General features: G+C 38.6%; 1 protein-coding gene across 1 annotated transcript; it reads right to left on the bottom strand.

Annotated features, from left to right (window-relative positions):
• Window positions 1–1639: 1639 nt before the first annotated feature.
• Window positions 1640–9550, bottom strand: LOC145766493 (protein unc-93 homolog A-like). The gene is made up of 6 exons (XM_082578219.1): window positions 9379–9550; window positions 8752–8908; window positions 3088–3478; window positions 2562–2729; window positions 1889–2123; window positions 1640–1755 (listed from the first exon to the last, which is right to left on the bottom strand). Exons 1-6 carry the CDS (start codon window positions 9548–9550, stop codon window positions 1640–1642), a joined length of 1239 nt encoding a protein of 412 aa, XP_082434345.1.
• Between the last annotated feature and the right edge of the window lie 8728 nt (window positions 9551–18278).

The raw sequence follows: 18278 nt of genomic DNA, 5'->3' as shown, positions 1-18278 counted from the left end.
GATCAATAAGAGCAACCCAAACATTAAATTGTGCTTCATTTGTGCGTTTTGCTTTTAAACTTTTCAAAACGCCTGCATCCTATAATCAATCTAGTTTTACTGGATGTTGCTGGTTGATACACAGCGATAGGCTTGAACCCCACGCGATAAAAAATAGGAAAAAGTTACGCATTCCTTCATTAAAATGCGTCCTGCAATTTTAGTTCAGTTCTGTCCAGTTTGGTTTTATTCAATAGGGTATCATGTTTAGCAAATATTTAAGCCTATACAGTACAATGGTATTTTACCAAAAGACTTACCCGCAGCAGTTGCAGCCACACTAACCCAAGCAATGCCACAGTACAATTTTGTTGAAACACAGAGGGTAGTGGAGACACTGAGATGCAACACGAAGCCGGTAGCAAAAGTGACACACCAGAGGTTAAAAGAGATTTCCTTGCTTTTGTAGAAATCGCTTCCAAAAGTTGCTGAAAGATTGGTCGATAGTTTTAAACAAACCAGCTTTGCGAAGACAGCATAAAATTGTTTGGCATCTCAAAGAAAAACTGACAGTACAAGTGCTTGACTTCCAAACTGTAGAACTCATGACAACCATGAATAAAAAAAAAATTATTAATAGGCTACAGCTCGCCTAAATGAAAACAAACTTAGCCTATATTTGAATCTAGACTTGACCACAAATCAAAGATTAAAGTGATGCATTTACCAAGAGCAATAGCGGATCTGAACGAAGTTTTTGGGGGACACCAGAGTTTGAACGAGTCAAAAATTCCAAGCAATATGATCAATGTAAATATTGAAATTCAAAAAAGTGAAAAATCTATTAGGGGTTGCAGGAGGCTTTTCCCCTAGAACATTTTGGCATTTTTACTTTGTTTTAATCGTTTCTTTGTGGTTCAATATTCCTTTCGCTAAAGATACACATTTTGTATTTGACTGAATTTATCCACTATCCAGCAATCAAAAATTTTATTTCTGTAGAAATTAGAGCCACAAGCTTGTTTTAAAATCAATATTTTTTATGATTCTAGAAGGATTTCAATCACTTGTACTTTAACGAAGTTGTAGTATTATAAACATTTTCAATAAAATTTCGAGTTGCCTATCCGTCTGCGGTCCCCCCCCCCCCACCTTACCATATAGTATAGGCCTGCGCTGTGGTGATAAATAATACGATTAAGCCATTATTCTGACGGTAAAAGTCTTTATTTCAACTGGAAACACTTTCATCCAATGCCTTACTGATAGCTCACAAGTGAAAATCAACTTTTGGATGTTTGGCATCATTTTGAGAAGTGTAGGGCTATAATAATAACAGCGACATTGATATATCCCACATCCACAGTGTAAACTATGCTCCAGGCACACATCACCTCATACTTCAATAAACACTGGAATTAGATTGATTTAATTGTTGTCTAGTTGAGTGAGCATTGATCATTATTGTGTCTTATTTCGGAATATTATATTATTTTCTCAGTTTTTGAAAGCAAAAAAATTTTCACCCCTGTATTGATAAATCGTCTATTGCTGAAAACACGCGATTCCTATGTCACTGGTTATAAATTAAAGTGATAATGTGGTTGAGCGATCGAATAGAGGGAGAACAATTTGCAAAAACGGAAAAAAAAAAACTAAGCTAGAGATTTTCTCTAGATTTTGAGGCAAACACATAACCAAGTTTCCCCTTGGATCCGTTTAAAAACCATTTGGAACACCTTGTAGGAAGCAACCGTTTCAGTTTGTTTTTTATTTCTGACCATCAAACATTCGTTATTAGAAATCTAATCTATAATAGACTGCAAACTTATAGTAAATTAGAAACGTTTGATTGACTGGTCATAGAAAAATCTTTATTTAGTCGTAGTCTGACTTCATATATTCTCACTTGCAACTATCATTTGCCAGGTAGCATTGGAAATTCCAGCGATGAAAAATAACACGTACACTCCCCACGTTGTTTCCTCTGTTGGTCTCCATGACAGACAAAATACATACATTCCTATGTCCAAAAAAGCTCCTAAAACTATTAATGGAGAACGACCACGCTTTCCAAATATCTTTCCAACAAGGAACGCGTGGATGGAGCTGGTTGCAGCTTTAACAACTATGCACACACCGACCTGATAAAACACAAAACTTTTTGTAGAGCAGACCACAAGGGTTTAAAAAAAAACTTTTGAACTGACTCAAACGTCAAGTTATTACAAACGTTTAGTAAAAATATGAAACTTTAGAAAAGCTAAGTAGTCTAGCTACTGTAACCTATACTACAATAGAAACTGTCATCAATGTAACGGGGTGGTAAGAACGTCTGCTCGACGTTTGAAAGGATACCAGTTAGACAGCGCTCAAGAACATGCTGCTGTGTCTTCACAAGATAGCCTACTTAATGGTAGCCTAAAATAGTGGGAGCAGTTGACTCGATGACTGCATGTCTATTTGCTGCTTGGATTGCAGTCAGTTGCGTTGCACGTGAAATCACAATAGGCTAGCTACTGTATGTTGTTGCAATGGGCGCAAAATAAAAACATAACAAAAGCATGGTAAATACAACTTACCTGGCTAACACGCAAAACACATGACGCAAATGCTCTTGTGAATTCAAATATGATGAAACCAGCATTTATCCCAACATAAATAGCAACTGGGTTTACAAGAAAAAATTGTTTAGGATGAAAGAGCAAAAAAGTTGTGTCTTTGAATGTTGTGAAAGATAATAAAATGATCTGCAAATGACATAAGAAAAATGTGACATATTACAAAAAAAATGGTTATCGTAAGATCCAGTTACAAAAACTAGAGAACACAAATAATAATTCATCAGTGTTGTAGCCTACTGCAACTATCTTTGTAATATAGTAACTATAGAACTACTGCAACTTCTGGTTAATTGCAAGCTAACTGCATGTGCTAACTGCATGTGCTAACTGCATCAATAAAATTAATCAGACTCAAAAAGGAGAGTTAAGTGTTTCTGCGCAGAAAAAGCCTTAATTCTACAGGCTGCAAGTAGCATATCATTTTAGGACTTCTGAATGAAAGACTTTATCATTTTAGGACTTTATGAAGTTTTTCTATAACAACCTTCTTCAACTTCTTCAACTTGTCTTCGTTTTGAATGCCATTGGCTTCGTGTCCATTTTCTTCATCTGGCTTTTCTTCGTTACTTTCTTCACTTTTCGTGGTGCTACTGAACTCAGTTAATGGCATGTTCGGAACAAGAACAATATGAAAGGTCATTCCAGAAATCATGAGAAGCAACAAGCATCCCGACAACACATACAAAGCTATTGGATTTCTTGGCACGTATTGATTAATATTTTCCTGTGTAATGTTGGGATTTTGGCAGTCGTTAGATCCACAATACAGAAATCTGTTAAAGGGTTGACTTTCCAACAAAACATTAGTTGACTGCAAAGCAGGTTTAGTTGTGATGAAACCACCAGATTCTTTCATATCAATCTCAGTTTTTGATCTAAATTTGAGAGTTGGTTGCATTGTGCTTGACAGAGTTGTGTTACTGGAAGGTATGGGGGCTTCCAAACGCTCAAATATGAATAGGACAATTGCGCTGAACAGATTCCCCATCACCTGAATGCAAATAAAATCCCGCTATTAGGCTGCTTGTTTTTAAGCAAACACACAACAAGAAAAATTAGGAAAATTTTCATCGTTACTTGCTAATAATGTTTTGATGATACCACCAGGGGCTCCGAGAAGGGGCAAGTCGGGCAACTTTCCCCCCTAGCATAACATTGAAAAGGAAAAACGAGTAGTTTTTTGTGTTTTTATTTTTGAAGGGGGCCCATTTTTACTACTAAAATAAAGATGTACCGGTACTAACTTTATAATAATATAAATAGATGAAAAAAGTGCTCTTTCACTTTTTCCTTGTATACAGTAGCCTACAGACTGTACATAAATGTGAAATATTTTAATTACTCTATTGTAGGTTAAATAACCTAGTTGTTGCTAACAATTAGTGAAGAACGTGGTTTTAGCACACTAAAACTTGTGAAAAATTGTTTGCCCTTCACAATGACTCAAAACCGACTGAACAGCATATGCATGTTGTGCATCAATTTAGGCGTTGCAAAATTTTTATTATTTGATGCTATGACCAGGGATGGAAGAACCACGTGGGCCTTGTGAGCCTGGGTCCACCTAATTTATTTTCTGGGTAGGCCTGGCCTGGCCCACCCACTTTTGAAAGCCAAATTTCTTTGAAAAGGTAGCGAAAACGGCAAATCAGAGAGGGAGTTCTAAAAAAAGGTCTTCACTCATTTTGATTGGCTTTAACTGCTGCGCCTCTGGGCCCACCTACTTTTAAAATGGTTCCTCCATGCCTGGCTATGATCCGTAACTTTGCATTGCAAAAGGTCCGGAAAAGAATGAATTGCATGCATACTTTGTTGAGCATGCTATTTTCGTTGCCTATTGCCTAGGCCAGTGGTTCTCAACCGCCGGTCCGCCATCTGCAGCAACCTTTGTGTTGGTTCGCCAAAGAATTGGCTTTAGCTCAATGGTTCCCAACCTTTTTGTTGTCACGGACCCCTTTAAACAAATTATTAATTCTGCGGACCCCTACCTAACTTTTGCCTGAAACTCAATTAACATACTATTGACTATTGCAAAGAAATTTATTTTCACAGGAGTCAGTTCAATCACAGTACTATTGACTATTGTAATAATTATGCTACTCAACTACTGTACGGTGTCATATTGCATTGCCGCTATGACTTCTGCGGCAAATATCAGGTTAAACAGTTGCTCAAATAAGAAAATGAATGGATTGTTCAAGAAATGTCAGCAGTATTTGAATATTAAGGTGACCCAAAGTGCCATGTCGAAACTTTTTCAACGTAAGCAAATTTAATGAGATGGTTGTTGTTGCCTTTCCTGAACTAAACGACTGAACTGCGGTTGAGTTTTTGACCATGCAACACGCATGTTATCTTCAACGTCCACTGTCCAGGCGATTTCGATGTTGTTTTTATTGTAACAAGAGCTGAGAATCCTGCCTCGCAAAGGTTAAGTGGTTATGAATGGTAACAAAACAATAATCGCTTGCTTTGCCAAGAATGGGTAGGTTTGCAGTTGTGAGCACCAAAATTCTTCCACAGTTTTTGAATGAAATTGAATGCGTAATAACTCTTTTGATCTCAAATCAATTAGGTCATCTTTACTGAGATCGTCATCGCTAATGTTGTTCAAGTCAAAAAGAAAAGGATTTCGAATCCATGTTTCAACTTCGTTCGGCAGGTGTTCTAAATTAAAATAACGTTGAAATGAGATTTGCAGGGTTTCAAGTGTGCACAAAATTTTTCTCTCATAAAGATCAAAAGAGTACATTCTCTTTGAGTTTCATCCATCAAGATAAGATCTTCTAACATTTGAAAGTTAGCGTAATTACCTGCTTCCAATCTGCGTTTCCAAACCGGCAGCTTGGCTAAAAACGCTTTCATTTTTTCAGCTGCATCAATTATTGTCACACCTGGTCATTGAATGCCACGATTAACATTGTTAATATGACCGAAAATATCGGCTAAGTAGGCCATGCCGTATAGAAAACTTTTACTCTAGAACAATTTTAGGAGGGGACTTCCTTTTGCTTTCAAAAGAGTTAATATATACCTCATTTGTTAGCTGCTGCAGTCGTTTTAAAACTTCTCTAGATAACCAACGTACCTCAGAATAATACAAAAAGTACTCCGTCATCTGACCCTACTTCTTGACAGAGCGCTTTAAAAGTACGGTGGTTTACAGCTCTGCTTTTGATGAAATTAACGACTTTCACGCAATTCGTCAGAATTACTTTGAGACTTGCTTGTAAAGTTTTTGCTGCTAAGGCGTACCTGTACAGGAAGCAATGGGTAACAACCACGCGAGCAGCTTAGTTTTTTACTAAAGCATCAAATCCGGATTTGTTCCCGAGCATAGCTGGTGTTCAATCCGTGCATATAGAACAAAGTTGTTTTTTTTCCAATATTCATTAAGATAATCACGGACCCCCAATGCTTTCTCACGGACCCCCAAGGGGTCCGCGAACCCCAGGTTGGGAACCACTGCTTTAGCTATATTCAATTTGCTCAATGAATCACTTTTCGCTTCGTTGTTTCGTCATGTTTCTTATGTTACATATAATTTTATGTAGATCACGTGCCCCACCCAAAATCGAGACAAAAACATCTAGTTTTTCCTTGTTTTACAAATTTTGTTTGCTCTAGAGCAGGGGTTCTTAACCAGGGGTGCACGCACCACTCAGAGGTGCGAGACCTGTGCTTAAGCGGTGCGGAGATGCTAAATTATCAAGGTTTGTTATAATATGACGTAAGAAGCAAAGTTATTTTACCAGGTTTTAACAAAAATTTCGAACTATAGGCGACTATGACTTTTTAGCCAATCCTAAGAGGGGGTACGAGAACTGGTTGGTAATTTCAAGGTGGCACCGACAAGGCAAAAGGTTAAGAACCACTGCTCTAGAGTCTATTTGAATTGTTTGATCATTTAATTCTATTTGAATAAGGACCTTCTGATAATCCCCTTTTTAGGGTGAAACAGGCGTAGAGATTTTATAGAGTAAAAGCTATTTTTGATGTAATAATGAGTAAACATGTAAGCACAAAAGAACGAAGTACGTACGTTTAGTGTAAAGATTGTTTGGCACTCTCTACAGAAGGATTATAAAAGTCTCCAATTGTCGTTTGTAAGTATGTGAGCGGCAAAGTGTAAGTGGTGTTACAAAACCTATTAGCTTAAGCACTTACTTACATTATTTAACTGGAATGCTGAGAACATCATGCCACAAAACTCCATGATACAACTAGAAAGAGGCTTGCTGGAGAAACGTTTGTATTTTTGTGCAAAGAAAACGAAACTAATACCAATCGGCAACCAAAAAACAGCCTCAGCATAAGCGGCGAAGATTGCTCCCAGATAAAGAAGTACAGGACCTGGTAAGAACATATTGTTATTCTTGTAGGCCTAAAAGATATCAATATTATCACAGTAACCTTGGTTTGGCTTTGAATGCTTATCCTCGAACTGACAAAGCCTTGATAGGTTATTCCTGGCAGTTTCGCATACTTGCGGCTCTGGAGACGTAGCGTAAGCGTTAGTGCAAACAAAAAGTCTACGCCGCAAGTCTGCGGCGTAGAATTTGTGGCGTATACGTACATCTCTGCAAAAGTTGCCCTTGAAGTTCTCATGCCATTCGTAACCACTTATGTACCGGTATGCGAGCATGCGCTTTCTACTGTATTCTGGTGGATGTTAAAGCCAAAGCACAAAAACGAAACCGGCTTGCATGAGAAAATGACATGAGAATTGCTGTTTCCAAGACAATGCCTCGAGTTTCACTATTGGCAGAGATGTACGTATACGCCGCAAATTCTACGTGCAGACTTGCGGCGTAGACTTTTTGTTTACGCTAACGCTTACGGCCACATTTTTTTGGATAGTTGTCGCTTGAGGCTACGCCGTAAAGTTTTCGCGGTTTTTTAGCGCATAGCGTCAACGTATACTTATTAATGTCTTTTTTTCGCTACAACACGCCAATACCTTCCAGCGCTGCAGTTGAAAGAATGTTTTCAATGGGCAAAGACATATTGAAACCAAAACGCAGCAAAATGTCAGATGAACACTTTCAGATGCTTGTGTTTCTTCGTGGAAATTCAAAATATAACTTGTTTGTTTCGAGTGATTTATACCGTGTGAATGTTTGGCACCTAGCAACCAAAATGAGTTTACGCTAGTGTATGCGCTGACGCCGCCAACTTTTTTTACAAGTTACGTTGACGCATACGGCGTATGTTTTTTCGAACGTTTGCGTTTACGCTGACGGCGTCAATATTTTTTGTATGCGCGTATATAACTGAATATGCGTTACTCCGGCTTTGTGTGCTTATATTAGCCTACATTCAATTACGATTATGTGTAGCCTATAGATTTGCTTGCAATTACAAAAAGTTTGATCAGCTGTAACCGTGGCTTAAAAACCTGTTGGCCAGAACACCGTGCACAAGTCTTTATAACTGAAGGATGAAGTTAAATCATTTATTGTTTGTAGGAATCTTTATCCTTGGACTGAAAACCTTCTTTGAAAGCGTATTCCAACAGTTTCACATACTTGTAGAGGCTTTGAATCACTGACGCAGGCCCGGTCAATAAGTTTGACATAGTGAAGTTTGACAAAGTGTGGTTTTTTGTGAATTATTCCATTGACTTGTTGCCACTGAATGTAGACTGGAGAGCATTCTTTGAACTGTGTTGTTTAAGTGTAGGCGATAACCCTGAGAGTCGAACCAACGCCGGTTGATCTTGCAGTTTCTTCATTGGTAAAATAAGGCGCTTAATCAACTGAGCTTTCGGTGTGTTGTATAAAGTGTAGCCCACGGATGTACCGTAGCCTACTATGTTTGATGGAAATGTTTTTTTTTAAGCAATTCAATGTTTTTTTTGTCATGAAAAGCTTAAAAAAAAATTAAGGTTTAAACGGATTTACACAAAGGAAAACTTCAGCTGGCCAAAGTATCGCTCCACGAATGCAAAAAATATCCTACTTCCTTCATAATGACATTTTGCATCACCATAAACTCGCATGTCAGCCTTCAATTCTCAAAGCTTGTGCACAGTGCTTTGGCCATATATTTCGTAGGCCACAGTTGAAACCGATTAAGAATATTAATTACGATTACCCATAGCCTACCTCATAGGCTAGTTGACCTATAAATTTAATATTAGACCTACAACTTACTGGAAAACGCATTAGCACAAGCATACAATATATAAGAACATTCTGCCGTTATAAGAGCTTTTTTGGCTCCAATAAGTCGTAAGATCAAAGGTGCAAACAGGATACTGATAGTAATTTGACAAGCATAAGTGGTCATGGTGATTTTCGAACCTAAACAAGAAAGCATTAAATTGGCTTGCTTGGATGATGCTTTTCAACATGTGAGGATGATCTCTTCAATAGCTTAGTGCGGAGGTTTTCAAACTACTGTTTGGGGGTCCCATCCAGCCTGTAAAATAATTTCATCTAGCCCTCAAAGAGCTTATTGATGCAAGTTGTGTCAATGTTATTTAAGAATAGCTAAGCAATTCTCCATTGCACAAAGCTTGAGAATGAATCATTGCTGATAGTTCGCGAACTCTTTATTGGTTCATAACAGTTGAAAGTTGTAAAAAAGTGAATGCATCGACTTACCAGATCCATAAAGCGTTATTTTACTGACAATCACAAAAGACTTGTTTAAGTTGGAGGTTTATGGCATGTCTGCAAACATTAAAACTGGCCCACTAACCTTGAAACCAAAATTTAAGATTGAAGCCAACCGGAAAAATAAGTCTGAAATTGGTCACAACGAAATTTACCTGTTCCATCTTCAATTCGAATACTAGATTGAAGAATTAAGTAAGACGTGTAGCCACAAAATAGAAGAATAACCCCCAACACTATCATCCAATACTTCTTTTTAAGTTCCCGCCTTTTTTTACGTTTTTCGTCATCGCACATCATAGATTGAAGCTCTTCGACATCTTCCATTTTATAACAGTGAATGGAACTCGCAGCCTTTTTACAAAAACTAGATTATGGACTTATAACTACTGTCGGTTATGAGCTGAATCTAAACCAACCTTACAAAAAATAATATTTTGATTAACGTGCGTCATACGGGAGACAAGTACGAGTAGGCGAGTGGTAAGGCTACGTTTACATGACGTTTCATTGCGCCCGAAATGAAAGATTTCCATTTCGGTTCGTTTGGTGAACGCGTAATCTGTTTACACGCGGCGACCGAAGTGAGATTCATGGCGGTCTGGATTTCACATCGGTAGTTTTGACAGAAATGAAACCGATATCAAGTGGTTGCGGCTATGTAAACACGCCGCAATGAGATCCTAGCAATGAAATTAGCCCTAGTAGTTTGATTATAGTCAGTTAACTGGTAGTGTAGTAATTTGTAGTGTAACACGCAAAAAGAACTTGAATATAACATAAATAAAATAGTTTTGTTTTTGAAGTCATAATAATAGAATTTTTCCACTGGTTTAGAATGTTGGTTGCGCTTTGGAACCAGCCATCTGCATGATATAGCCTACATTTTCAACTGGGACTAGTCTAGAATGTTGGCTGTTTTTAAGAGATAGCCTATGTGTCACAATCAATGTGCAAGGCGTCGCGTCGGGCTGCTTTGCGTCTTGACAGAATGTGCTGTTTTCATTATAAAATTCTTGAGCTGTATGTTATTATCGGTCAATGACCAGTAGTAACCTTTAATTGTGAAGTCGTTGTTCTGTAACGTAATTCTAGATCATTCTGTATCTGGAACGTTCTGTTGTTTTCACAATTGCCAATATCGTTTGTCATGATGTCACAAGGTTGTTTACGAATGGACCTCTGATTACGAAATCTGTATTATGTAACAGTCCTCTACTCCTACGTGACATTCTTTAGACTTCTTTAAGCTTCTGCTTGTTGACATTCATTGCAACTTGACAGAACAATGTGACATTACGTAACCTTCTCGATGTTACTAGACCGAAACAACTTTCTATAAATAGTGGTGTAGTTTGCGGAATGATGATTGAGTTGATTATGTGATTATGGGAGTTGTGTTATGAGTTGTGGATTGGTAGTTGATGCAGAAATTATTGTTGATTGAGAGTTGAAGAAATCGAATACAAGTAGATGAGAATTGGTGCTGATATAAATTGTGTTCGAAATTAGAGTTATTTGAGAAGCCGTTCGTTAAAGTCCTTCAAGAAGTTAGATTATCATTTCACTAGTGGAACCTTTCGACATTTAATTGACTGCTTTTCGGTTTGACCCATTAAACTACGTCATTGAACCTTTCCAAGTCTTTTTCCTGGTAAGAGATAGAAAGAAATCGTGACATTCTGGGGGCTCGTCCGGGACAAACCGAATAAACCGATATATCGATTTACCGAAGAATACCGAAAGATTTATTGAGAGAATAATAAATTAACAATAAGCTGTTAAGATGGCGGATACCGTCAAACATGAGATGATTGAAGACTTACGGAGCATGGCTGAACGAATGGGGCTGAGTGACAGTGAAAAGTCTCAGTTTGTGATGGAAGAGTATCACAAGATAATGGCTCAAAAAGCTCAGCGAGAAGCTGACGAAAGAGAAGATAGAAGAGCTGCTCGTGAAATAAGGAAAGCAGAACTTGAAGCTGAGGAAAAACGAGCACAGCGTGAAGCTGAAGCTGAAGAGAAGCGAGCACAACTTGAAGCTGAAGAGAAGCGAACACAACTTGAAGCTGAAGAAAAACGAGCACAGCGTGAAGCTGAAGCTGAAGAAAAACAAGCACAGCGTGAAGCTGAAGAAAAGCGTGCACAACGGCAGTACGAAGCAGAAGCTGGAGAAAGAAGAGCGCAATATGAATTGGAAAAGTTAAGAATTGATTTAGAAAGACAAAAGCTGGATATTGGTGAGCGATCTAATTCTACTAACGATAATGCTCGAGATGTTATTGTGGCGCAAGTTAGACGTCCAGATTTGCCATCATTTGTTGAAGAAAAAGATGAGTTGGATAGTTATTTGTTAAGATTTGAAAGATATGCTACAATAGCCAAATTGGAGAAGTCGACGTGGGCTACCCAGCTAAGCATGTTATTATCGGGACAAGCTCTTGATGTATATTCAAGACTTTCGCAAGAAGAGGCCATGAATTACGACAGATTGAAGTTAGCTCTGTTAAAGCGATACAATTTTACCGAGCATGGATACCATCAAAGATTCCGTGAGGCAAAGCCTGAACGACATGAAAGCCCAGGTCAATTTATTGAACGTTTAAGAAACCTTTTGTTAAAATGGTTTGAACTTTCGGGGGCCGATCAATCATTGGACGGATTGGCAAACCTTATAGTTAAGGAACAATTCACAGATTCATGTTCAAAAGATCTGTCTGTTTATTTAATGGAAAGAAGTCCGAAGACTCTAGAAGAAATAGCCAGTGTGGCAGAACAGTACTTAGTTGCTCATGATGAGAAGTTGTCGACTGAAGAAACGTTGTCATGCGATAATGACGAAGAGCAAACAAATAATTTTAAAGGAGGTGCGGTTCCAAGAGAAGTACGTTGTTTTAATTGTAATGGCTTAGGTCATAAGTCTGTTAACTGCCGGAGGAAGACTAACAGAAATCATCAGGAATCGAGGAAGTGGTGCAATCGTTGCAATAGGCAAGGACACGAAGCGAAGGAATGCATCAAGGACAAGTCGTTTTCCCTATCCAATCAGTCTGGAAATGAGAAAAACACAGAGGACGTTTATCGATGCGGTTGTGCGTTAATGATTCCTGAACCCACGTTTGACGAGGAGAGACCGGATGAAGATGTTTACGAAGAAATAATACCTGAAGATTATCTGCCAGTAGTAGATGGAAAAGTTGGAAACAAAAAGGAAAAAGTTTTACGTGATTCTGGTTCTACGGGTATAATGGTGAGAAGAGATTTGGTTAAAGACAGTCAGTTAACGGGAAAAACTGGAATTGTGATGTCAATAAATAACACTTCGATCCAAGGACCGTTAGCGAGGATATATGTCGAAACTCCGTATTGTAGTGGGACTGTGAAAGCATTATGTTTACAAAACCCTTTAGTTGATCTTATAATCGGAAATGTGATTGAGAGAAATTCTGAAGTTACTTGTTATTCTTGTGGCAAGAATGGTCACTTTGCTCGAGATTGTTCTGCAGATAATCAGCGACGATCTCACGGTCATGGATACAATGAGCGCGAAGAGCCGAGGGGAAGAGGCAGGCGACGACCATTTGGAGTTTGCTATAGATGCGGTAGACGCGGACATTTCGCCACGGAGTGCGTTTTGCTGACGGCGGACATTCGGAAAACAAACGTTGCCGTGGCAACCACTGCTACCGATGTGGGAAGATTGGACACATAGCCAGGAGCTGCTCTTTTGATGAAAAGGCTTGCTACAACTGTCACAGAGAAGGTCATCTCGCCAAGGACTGTCCGGAGAGGAGGTGTTTCCGATGTAGGAAAATGGGTCATCTCGCTCGCCGATGCACTGAAAATGTTGAGGACGTTGGAGACTTTCGCCGAAAACGTGATTATTGTTTTGGGAAAAGCTATCGTTGGTAGATCATGCAACGATGGACTTATGAGAACTGTTTTATTGAGTAATTAATTATTTTGTAATATGTTTTGTATTGATTGTGTTGTTATATTGTTTGCAACAATATTCTAAGGGGGGGCGTATGTCACAATCAATGTGCAAGGCGTCGCGTCGGGCTGCTTTGCGTCTTGACAGAATGTGCTGTTTTCATTATAAAATTCTTGAGCTGTATGTTATTATCGGTCAATGACCAGTAGTAACCTTTAATTGTGAAGTCGTTGTTCTGTAACGTAATTCTAGATCATTCTGTATCTGGAACGTTCTGTTGTTTTCACAATTGCCAATATCGTTTGTCATGATGTCACAAGGTTGTTTACGAATGGACCTCTGATTACGAAATCTGTATTATGTAACAGTCCTCTACTCCTACGTGACATTCTTTAGACTTCTTTAAGCTTCTGCTTGTTGACATTCATTGCAACTTGACAGAACAATGTGACATTACGTAACCTTCTCGATGTTACTAGACCGAAACAACTTTCTATAAATAGTGGTGTAGTTTGCGGAATGATGATTGAGTTGATTATGTGATTATGGGAGTTGTGTTATGAGTTGTGGATTGGTAGTTGATGCAGAAATTATTGTTGATTGAGAGTTGAAGAAATCGAATACAAGTAGATGAGAATTGGTGCTGATATAAATTGTGTTCGAAATTAGAGTTATTTGAGAAGCCGTTCGTTAAAGTCCTTCAAGAAGTTAGATTATCATTTCACTAGTGGAACCTTTCGACATTTAATTGACTGCTTTTCGGTTTGACCCATTAAACTACGTCATTGAACCTTTCCAAGTCTTTTTCCTGGTAAGAGATAGAAAGAAATCGTGACATTCTGGGGGCTCGTCCGGGACAAACCGAATAAACCGATATATCGATTTACCGAAGAATACCGAAAGATTTATTGAGAGAATAATAAATTAACAATAAGCTGTTAAGATGGCGGATACCGTCAAACATGAGATGATTGAAGACTTACGGAGCATGGCTGAACGAATGGGGCTGAGTGACAGTGAAAAGTCTCAGTTTGTGATGGAAGAGTATCACAAGATAATGGCTCAAAAAGCTCAGCGAGAAGCTGACGAAAGAGAAGATAGAAGAGCTGCTCGTGAAATAAGGAAAGCAGAACTTGAAGCTGAGGAAAAACGAGCACAGCGTGAAGCTGAAGCTGAAGAGAAGCGAGCACAACTTGAAGCTGAAGAGAAGCGAACACAACTTGAAGCTGAAGAAAAACGAGCACAGCGTGAAGCTGAAGCTGAAGAAAAACAAGCACAGCGTGAAGCTGAAGAAAAGCGTGCACAACGGCAGTACGAAGCAGAAGCTGGAGAAAGAAGAGCGCAATATGAATTGGAAAAGTTAAGAATTGATTTAGAAAGACAAAAGCTGGATATTGGTGAGCGATCTAATTCTACTAACGATAATGCTCGAGATGTTATTGTGGCGCAAGTTAGACGTCCAGATTTGCCATCATTTGTTGAAGAAAAAGATGAGTTGGATAGTTATTTGTTAAGATTTGAAAGATATGCTACAATAGCCAAATTGGAGAAGTCGACGTGGGCTACCCAGCTAAGCATGTTATTATCGGGACAAGCTCTTGATGTATATTCAAGACTTTCGCAAGAAGAGGCCATGAATTACGACAGATTGAAGTTAGCTCTGTTAAAGCGATACAATTTTACCGAGCATGGATACCATCAAAGATTCCGTGAGGCAAAGCCTGAACGACATGAAAGCCCAGGTCAATTTATTGAACGTTTAAGAAACCTTTTGTTAAAATGGTTTGAACTTTCGGGGGCCGATCAATCATTGGACGGATTGGCAAACCTTATAGTTAAGGAACAATTCACAGATTCATGTTCAAAAGATCTGTCTGTTTATTTAATGGAAAGAAGTCCGAAGACTCTAGAAGAAATAGCCAGTGTGGCAGAACAGTACTTAGTTGCTCATGATGAGAAGTTGTCGACTGAAGAAACGTTGTCATGCGATAATGACGAAGAGCAAACAAATAATTTTAAAGGAGGTGCGGTTCCAAGAGAAGTACGTTGTTTTAATTGTAATGGCTTAGGTCATAAGTCTGTTAACTGCCGGAGGAAGACTAACAGAAATCATCAGGAATCGAGGAAGTGGTGCAATCGTTGCAATAGGCAAGGACACGAAGCGAAGGAATGCATCAAGGACAAGTCGTTTTCCCTATCCAATCAGTCTGGAAATGAGAAAAACACAGAGGACGTTTATCGATGCGGTTGTGCGTTAATGATTCCTGAACCCACGTTTGACGAGGAGAGACCGGATGAAGATGTTTACGAAGAAATAATACCTGAAGATTATCTGCCAGTAGTAGATGGAAAAGTTGGAAACAAAAAGGAAAAAGTTTTACGTGATTCTGGTTCTACGGGTATAATGGTGAGAAGAGATTTGGTTAAAGACAGTCAGTTAACGGGAAAAACTGGAATTGTGATGTCAATAAATAACACTTCGATCCAAGGACCGTTAGCGAGGATATATGTCGAAACTCCGTATTGTAGTGGGACTGTGAAAGCATTATGTTTACAAAACCCTTTAGTTGATCTTATAATCGGAAATGTGATTGAGAGAAATTCTGAAGTTACTTGTTATTCTTGTGGCAAGAATGGTCACTTTGCTCGAGATTGTTCTGCAGATAATCAGCGACGATCTCACGGTCATGGATACAATGAGCGCGAAGAGCCGAGGGGAAGAGGCAGGCGACGACCATTTGGAGTTTGCTATAGATGCGGTAGACGCGGACATTTCGCCACGGAGTGCGTTTTGCTGACGGCGGACATTCGGAAAACAAACGTTGCCGTGGCAACCACTGCTACCGATGTGGGAAGATTGGACACATAGCCAGGAGCTGCTCTTTTGATGAAAAGGCTTGCTACAACTGTCACAGAGAAGGTCATCTCGCCAAGGACTGTCCGGAGAGGAGGTGTTTCCGATGTAGGAAAATGGGTCATCTCGCTCGCCGATGCACTGAAAATGTTGAGGACGTTGGAGACTTTCGCCGAAAACGTGATTATTGTTTTGGGAAAAGCTATCGTTGGTAGATCATGCAACGATGGACTTATGAGAACTGTTTTATTGAGTAATTAATTATTTTGTAATATGTTTTGTATTGATTGTGTTGTTATATTGTTTGCAACAATATTCTAAGGGGGGGCGTATGTCACAATCAATGTGCAAGGCGTCGCGTCGGGCTGCTTTGCGTCTTGACAGAATGTGCTGTTTTCATTATAAAATTCTTGAGCTGTATGTTATTATCGGTCAATGACCAGTAGTAACCTTTAATTGTGAAGTCGTTGTTCTGTAACGTAATTCTAGATCATTCTGTATCTGGAACGTTCTGTTGTTTTCACAATTGCCAATATCGTTTGTCATGATGTCACAAGGTTGTTTACGAATGGACCTCTGATTACGAAATCTGTATTATGTAACAGTCCTCTACTCCTACGTGACATTCTTTAGACTTCTTTAAGCTTCTGCTTGTTGACATTCATTGCAACTTGACAGAACAATGTGACATTACGTAACCTTCTCGATGTTACTAGACCGAAACAACTTTCTATAAATAGTGGTGTAGTTTGCGGAATGATGATTGAGTTGATTATGTGATTATGGGAGTTGTGTTATGAGTTGTGGATTGGTAGTTGATGCAGAAATTATTGTTGATTGAGAGTTGAAGAAATCGAATACAAGTAGATGAGAATTGGTGCTGATATAAATTGTGTTCGAAATTAGAGTTATTTGAGAAGCCGTTCGTTAAAGTCCTTCAAGAAGTTAGATTATCATTTCACTAGTGGAACCTTTCGACATTTAATTGACTGCTTTTCGGTTTGACCCATCAAACTACGTCATTGAACCTTTCCAAGTCTTTTTCCTGGTAAGAGATAGAAAGAAATCGTGACACTATGACACATCACATAACAGTTCAATTAGGCTACACGAGGAAAAATACATCACATAACGATTTAATCAAAATACAGTATATCGTCTTTATTGGTCTTTCTACTTGAATGTCAATCTTGCATAAAAGTGAACCGTCATCAGTCCTAAAATTAACCGTAAATATTCTACCGAATTCGCCAATTCACTAAAATTAAAATATGATTTTATTGTAAGTCTACGTGCGGAGATTTAAACATGTCTTCAAACAAACATGATACTCCACCTTCTTCTACACATAGACTATGTTTCTCAGCAGCCGATGTTAGCAAGAATTGACAACGTTAGACACAGTGTTTCGTCTACAAGGCTGGGCTCATCAGTATCGCACCACTAATTCATGCCACACACAGTAATATCGATAGCCACTACAATCAACTACCGAGAAGCATAACGTTGATTGGATAGTGGTTAGCGAATCGGTATTTGCTCGCTGTTCTATCATACAACCTAGTGATGACTGTGAGGAAAAAAGATCTTTTCTATATTCTTCTACACCAGGGCTTCCCAAACTGGGAGTCGCGTAACTGACTTAAGGGGTCGCAGAGAGTGTGTCAATTTTACTCAAAGTACTGCACATTAACACTTCTGTGCAAACTGTAACCAAACGCGTTGAGAGCAACGCACCCAGTACGCGTATTTTCGCAAATTGGTATGGTAAAACGGAATCGGAATTCAAAACCCTTTTATTGCAATGTGAAGTAAGATGGCTTTCAAAAGTTGAAGCTAAAAAGGTTACTAGTGTTGAAAATTGAAGTCGTGATTTTTCTAACGTAAAAAAATGCAGTCTTTGCCCATCATTTTCGCAATGACATCTGGTTCTTGAAATTAAGCGATTTATCAGATTTTCTTAAAAAATTGAACGAACTTAATTTGTCCCTCCATAGAGGAAACATTTATGTTTTTACATTTATTTTAGATTGAAATCTAAAATTAAAGCATTCATCAACACAGTAAACGTCTGGAAACAAGAAGTTGAAAATGATTCATTTAAAATGTTCTCATTTACTGAAAAGTTTTTGGTTAACAATGATGTGAAATCAAATGTTATTAGCCTACGCCTTTGGTTATTAAACGTTTGTTAAATCTGTTGACAGTTTCAGAAGTATTTTTTTCCAGAATTGGACAATACTAAATTCTATTGAATCCAAAACCTA

This window comes from Aplidium turbinatum, chromosome 3 (genome assembly GCF_918807975.1).
Source record: "Aplidium turbinatum chromosome 3, kaAplTurb1.1, whole genome shotgun sequence".
Lineage (NCBI taxonomy): Eukaryota > Metazoa > Chordata > Ascidiacea > Aplousobranchia > Polyclinidae > Aplidium > Aplidium turbinatum.
This window is presented reverse-complemented; position numbering and strand designations above follow the sequence as displayed.

Excerpts from the sequence above, each read along its gene's own strand:
- LOC145766493 (XM_082578219.1), bottom strand. The coding sequence starts at position 9,550 with ATGGAAGATGTCGAAGAGCTTCAATCTATGATGTGCGATGACGAAAAA. Across the intron at positions 3,479-8,751 it reads AATGCGTTTTCCAGTAAGTT|ATCAAAAACTGAGATTGATA; the intron begins GTAGGTCTAATA and ends TCTCAAATTTAG. Across the intron at positions 2,124-2,561 it reads GTGTTTTGCGTGTTAGCCAG|GTCGGTGTGTGCATAGTTGT; the intron begins GTAAGTTGTATT and ends GTGTTTTATCAG.